The following is a 6,656-nucleotide window of genomic DNA, read 5'->3' on the forward strand; positions in this document are numbered from 1 at the left end:
AACAAAATCAACTCTACCCCAGCCAAAACCAATACAGAGGTGCAGAGTAGAAACTGTGGAGATGGCCCCCTTGTTGATCCCCACTGGATCCTGTCAGTGCCCCGCAGCAGGAAAAAAAGGCAAGGGGCAGCTGGCAGTGCCCACGCTGCACCAGTGCCTCACAGTGCAGGGAAAAAAGAGCAGAACTGGTCTGCAGGGAAAAAAGAGCAGAACAGGAAGAGCCAAACCTGCGCACAGCAGTCACTTGGAAATAATGACTTTAAGTGTCCTCTCACCCCAGCCAGAGGGCCGTGCTGCTGTCCTGCAGCACCAGCCAGGCACAGGGATGCTCTGTGGGGGGACTCACTGCTGCCAGATGATTTTCAGGTTCGGGGGCAGCTCTGCGGCCGCGAGTTCATCGATCTCGGTGCCGTCCTTGACGGGGCTGCGATAGAAGCCCAGCACGTCCCCGGCACGGCGCATGCGGTGCAGCTGCGAGTTGGGCACGGCGTGTCCCAGCTCTGCCGCCAGCCGGGCCAGCAGGCGATGCTTCAGCCTGGTCTCCTGCAGGGGAGCCTGCTGCCAGTCCTCGGGAACAGCGGGCCCGAAGACCTCCCTGACGTGGGACTCGAGGCAGCTCTGCAGGTCCTGGGGCGGCACGTAGCTCCGGCGGCGAGGCGGGGGGCGGATCAGGCTGGCCTCGCTCCTCTCCTACTCCTTCTCAGGAACTGCTCCGTCTGCTTCCACTTCTCTTCCCTCCTTCCTGCTGGCACCAGAACACACTTTCAGCCTCTGCACTACTCAAGACAGAGTCAGAGCGTTTTTGTATTCGTGGTGTTTTAAACCACTCACTCCAGACACTCCACACATCCCCTGGACTCGTCAGGTCTGTCAGCCACAAGTGCACAGGCGTTCCCCGGTGCTGCTCCGCACACGGGCTGCCTCTGCAGAGCCATCACCCACCCACCTTCTTTCACTGGTCTGAGTGAAAACAGCCTTTTAACAGGATCAGCTACTTCTTTTCTTTTTGGAGTTACAGCTCCATTTTCTAATTTGCTGTGAATAAAAAGCGTATCAGAAAATAACTACCACAGAAGAAAATCGGTGCCCATATGTAAAAAAAAAAAAAAAAAAAAAAAAATTAAAAATCATTATTAGTTTTTAAGTAAAAAACTTTGTCTTCTCATATGCCCCTAGTCAACAACCCATGCGTGGTTTCACGCAAAATGTCACAGAGGAACTGGTTTTCGATCCGCGAAATCCCACTCTTCCCACTCGTAACGAAAGCAGCTCTAAAGGCTCCAACCCTGCACCACCGCAGCCCGGCAGCAGCGCGCCTCGGCGGGCGCTGGCTGCCCAGAGAACCCGCGGAGTCTCCTTCCCTGAGGACATTCCAAAGCCGCCTGACAAACCCGGAGCGACTTGCTCAGGGGCTGTCTGTCGGGCTAGATGACCTCCACGGCCCGGTTAAGGCCCGGCATGCGGAGAAGGCCAGAAGCCGCTCCCACGCCGTGCCCTGCGGGTACCTGCGGCCCCAGAGCGCCCTGAGCCCCGCGGGGCCGAGCCCCGGGCTCCGCCGCGCCGCCGCCCGCAGCGCCCGCACCGCCGCCATGCTGGGGGCGCGCCGGGCGCCTTCCCGCGGCCACCGCGGGTGACGCATTTGCGCCGCGCCCGCAGAGCCTCATGGGAAATGTAGTCCGTCCCCTCAAGCCAGCCCCCTCTCTGGGAAACGGAACTTTCCTCAGGAAAGTGGAAATTTCCTTAGGAAAAGGCGTTCTTTGATGTTTGGTCTTTGTGTACTCTCAGGCCTAATCGACAAGCAGGGAGATTTAATCAAGCAGACAACAAGATGTACCTGATGGTCAGGTGTTGAAAATCTGCAGAACCACAGAATGCTGAATTGTAAGGGACCCATCAGGACCATTGAGTCCCACTCCTGGTCCCGCACAGCACCATTTCCAAAAGTCACACCATATGCCTGAGGGTATCATCCAAAAGCTTCTTGAGCTTTGTTGCTATTTCAGTGACTTCCTGAGTGTTACACTGCTTTTCCTCTGGAAAATCACTGGAAAATCTAGCATGGAAATGTATTTTCCAGATGGTATATGGAAAGGCAAAATGTGATGGTACAGTATCAGATTTAATGAAGAACCAAGTTCTGATATCCTGTAACACAATGTACATGTGAAAATTATGCCTGTCAGACCAAACGCCCACATTGAGGTGCACAGCTGCAAGCCAAATTTTCTCCCAAAAATTCCACATAACCAGCCATATTGCAATGACATGCAAACTTCTCTGTTGTGATGCCCGAAAGATAGGCTGGAAATAAAAGCACACAGACTGATGTCTATAGAGCAGGTATTTGTTTATGCAGTGCTGGAGGGGAGGGAGATTTCTCCTCCTAACTCACCCACCTGTGTCAAGTGCTGCGCTATATTTATACAGCTGCAGCGACGGCTGGCTTCAAAGGAGAAAGCCATTGCCCCTTCGGGATGTCCCTACCAGCTGCAGCCAGCACCACCAGCAGCACTGCTGCACTCTCCTGAACCTTGCTCCAGTCAGCAGGACACCTAAGGCTTTTGCCTTGTGGGATGAGAAGCAGTGTGGAAAACACAAAATACAAACCACAGCAGATGTCTGAACTCGACGAGCTTGCTGAAAGGACAATTTGTAGGTGTGGTTTCTGTCCAGGAACACTGGACACCAAAGCTGAAATTCTAACAGAAAATAGGCACAGCTGCACAGAGGCTTAGAAACAGAGCTATAAAATGTAACTCTTCATCAGCAATTAAAAATCTCTGTCATTCCTAGCTTCCTAGACACCAACATGGCATTCCTAGCTTGCCATAAAGAACAAAGTCATGGGAAGGGACACCGATGTTGCTGACTCTTAGCCTGTAGATACCTGGATAAACTGGCTGATGGGGTGGATTCTCCCAAAGCTGTCAGGACAGATAATCAGTGGAAATGAAGTTACTTCAGAATGGAGACATGCAGTGAAGAAGTACAGACCATGGAGTATCTAATTCTCTGTGCATTTTTGGCAGGTTTGTGTTTTACTGAAGATTATTCACAGCCACATGCTGGGCCCTGTCGTCTGCTGAATTGGGATATGATGTCTGTAAAGCTAGTGTGAAAATGAATCTCTGACTGCAGGAGAGAAACCGCCAATGCCTTTGTATCTCACAGAAGATTACCTGTTTATTTTGTGAAATATCTACCCTCTCTATACAAAAGTAAGCCAAGGTTAAATTCCAGCACTCAGAGCTTGATTTTGCCTCAGGTCCCTGTTAAAATACATCAATTTTGATTGGAGAAGGGTCTGAGAAACCTGGCCTAATAAGACCTGATTTGAGTGGGGTTGGATCAAAATGATAAAATCTATGCCAATGCATGAACATGGGAGTATCTTTCTTTGTCAAATATGGTAAGGAAAGATGGATCTGCCAATCAGGAAAACAAACAGTGGGACCCAGAAAGAAGAGACTATTAACAGAGTTTTTATAGAAAGGTTGTTTATTTTGTAGAAAGTTTGCTTGTAAATAAATTTACTTAAAAAAAACCCAGAAAAACAAAAACAAACCAACCAAAAAACTCCAAAACAAAAAAGAACCACCCCACCCCAAAACAACAACACCACCACCACAAAAAAACCAAAACCAAAACAAACAAACAAACCAAACCAAACCAAACCAAACCAAACCAAACCAAACCAAACCAAACCAAACCAAACCAAACCAAACCAAACCAAACCAAACCAAACCAAACCAAACCAAACCAAACCAAACCAAACCAAACCAAAAAAAAAAAAAGAAGAAGAAAAAGAAAAGAAAAAAAAAAAGAAGAAAAAAACCCTTCAAACAATTCAGCCTGTATCCAGACAAATTGCTGCTGAAATACCAAACCAGGTGATTCACAGCTCCTCACCACGGGAAGGAGGGCTTTTCTCTCTTCAAATACAGTGCCTTCTCAGTAAGACATTGATGCCTACTGGAGTTAGAAAATCCTCTTGGGCTTCTAATCTAGTAGAGACCTGTCAGTTTATACCCTGTGTTGGTCCAGCATCATGCTTATGTTGGACATGCTTCAGAAACAAATGTGTTTGTTTGTTAAACAAACTCTTTGTTTAAGTTAATAACTCCCCCCAGCTGTCTTGGACAATAAAGCCTTGGGTCGTCCTGATGGCCCATCAAGAAAGACTCCTCTTGTGCAAGCAGCAGCTGCTGCATTGAAGAAGTCTCCAAACTATTGGGAACAAACCAACACCCAAGCAAATCCCTACTGTTTGTTTCAAAAATAGTCACTAAGCTTGTTTTAAAGTGAAAGAAACCAAGCTCTTAAGGCCACATTTCAGGGAGATAATACCATGCTTTGAACTTCTGTAGTCTGAGATGGGGCAACTCAGCTCCACTCCCCTCAGGGAAAAGAGAGGGGAAAGGCTTTCGGGTGTTTGAATACTGCATTTTTAGCCTGAACTGCAGAACAAAATCCAACAGGAATTAAGAATTCACGGTAAGCCACCCATTCTCTGTTCTGAGAGTGATGTGCACTTCTCTGACTTCTAATTTCTAGTAAAACGTGCAGCACAGAAAAGGGCATGAAGACTCAATCTGCTTCTGTAAGATTGGAAGGCAGCCGCCCCATTGGCAGAGTGGGCACTGTGCAAGCACCTGAGTAACTCAGAACAGCTCCCTGCAGGCTCAGCTAAGCAGCACCTCTGCTGTGAAGGTGAGTTGTGTACTTTAGGAAATTGTCCCAGAAGGACATAAAGAATTTATTAACCTTCTTCTTGCACAAAGGAATTTGTTCTCAGCTGGTTTATCTGAAACTCTCACACTGCCAAGTCCAAGCCCTGGGCCCTCTGCACATTGTTTGGTCTCGCAGTCAAATTCTGTCACCTCTTATGCCATGAAAATTGTCTTCTGGTTTAGAAGGGATGCCTCAAATTCATGTTCTTAATTTCCAGCTATGAGGTTCAGTGAAATTATTGACTTCTCTTGGACTTTTGAAATGTCAAACTAAGTACTACTGGACAAACAGGAAATAACTTTGAGACAAATGGATAAATCATTTCCTCACAACAAAACATTTATTAACTGGATACAGCTTCTTGCTTGCTTGCTTGTTTGCTTGCTTGCTTTCCCCTCTTCCTTTTTCTATTGCCTGTCCCATTTCTTGCTGTGAGATTTTTCTTTGCAAGAATGAGTATGAATGGAAAGAACAGAGCACTGTCCTGGAATTGTACAGTACAAGGATATAAAAGAGAGAAGAGCAAGTACTGAAACATTCACAGCTGAAGCTACAGAAACCAGTTGTATCTGCAGGCACTTGGTGGAATAAATACACAGTGACACTCCAATCCTGACACCCAAACCCCACTGCAGGGAAGCCAGAGGAGAGATTTTCCCACCTGCCACTGTGACTACCCTGGCATTTCCAGGGCTTTCAGTGGCTGGAAACAAAATGTGGTTTTTCCTGTGCCATTTTCCTGGTGTCCTCTGCCAGGAGGCCTAAAGGCCTTGCCTTTGGAATAGCATGGAACTCACAAGCAGTTTTTACTCACTCTAATTTCCAAAGATGTTCTGAAGGTATCCAGCTGATTACTGGAGAGCAAAGCACTGCTGTGATGCTATTTCTCAGCTAACCTGCACTGTGCCTTTGTGCTGTGTAACTGATACCACCCTGCTGACAGATGAAGGGTTGCCATTTTCTTTGGTTTCATCTCTCAAGAGATTTAGGTATTTTTCACCTATAATCAGACTTGTTAAGAACTTAAGGCATAAATCACCTGGGAGAGAGCTGGGAGAAGAAAATTCAAAGCAGAGCCCATCCATTACCAAAAAGAAAAAACCAAACAACCCCCACTGATTAAACCCAACAGAAAATATTTTCTTGGTTCATTCCAAAGCAAGGAATATGGTTTTTTAAATAGTTCAACCAAATGCCACCTCAAAATGAATTTTATTCAAAGCTAACTAAAGCCAAAGTGGGCTTGTCATCAGATATACCAAATTTTTGCCTGTTTTTATTCAGTATGAGGTCTCTTGTCATCTGCAAGGTTTTCTATTTAACTGTGCCCACGGCCCTGCTGCAAAGCACCTATCCCAGATGCCTAACAACTAGGACACGTGGTCACTGTCAGAGGGGCCCCTTGATGTGCTGTGCTATTGTTGCTTGCTCTTGTGAACAGCTGTCTTTGTTTCCCACAGGTATTTTGCTTTCTGCCAGGAGCAGTGAATGAACCACTCCAGCTGAGCTGTGAATTACAGCTCCAGAATGAGCAAGGATCCTGCACAACAACAGCACCTGATCTAATCTTTCCTTTGCCTCTGTGCTGAAGGAAAGTCAAGGTAAATTCACGTTGAATGTCTAAGTTCACTCAATGGCTGACAAGACCTCTTTTGATGGATCCAGTACAATGAGTGATGATCCCAACCAGCACAGCAGTCATTGTGTACAATGTGTGTCGTATATCAATGAAAATGTGCATTTGTGACCCATCTGTGCAACACCAGTGGCTGTGATTCTTTTGTCCTATCCCTACTTTCAGAGGTGACTTTTAATGAAGCAGCAGAGGCTTTGTTTTTAAGAGCCTCTGGTCAAAGCAAAAGAAGTGGGAATGGTGCAGATGCAGATATGGAGACAGTTTCAAAAGAGACTTCAAAACTTTGAAG

At 46.7% G+C, this 6,656-nt stretch overlaps 1 protein-coding gene across 1 annotated transcript; it reads right to left on the reverse strand.

Annotated features, from left to right (window-relative positions):
• Positions 1 to 274: 274 nt before the first annotated feature.
• Positions 275 to 1,604, reverse strand: LOC120496425 (39S ribosomal protein L50, mitochondrial-like). The gene is given in 3 exon segments (XM_039696864.1): positions 275 to 742; positions 832 to 1,035; positions 1,506 to 1,604. Coding segments are annotated over 3 exon segments (690 nt in total). The 5' UTR covers positions 1,592 to 1,604; the 3' UTR covers positions 275 to 342.
• Between the last annotated feature and the right edge of the window lie 5,052 nt (positions 1,605 to 6,656).

Source organism: Passer montanus, unplaced genomic scaffold (genome assembly GCF_014805655.1).
Source record: "Passer montanus isolate IOZ18808 unplaced genomic scaffold, ASM1480565v1 scaffold1140, whole genome shotgun sequence".
NCBI lineage: Eukaryota > Metazoa > Chordata > Aves > Passeriformes > Passeridae > Passer > Passer montanus.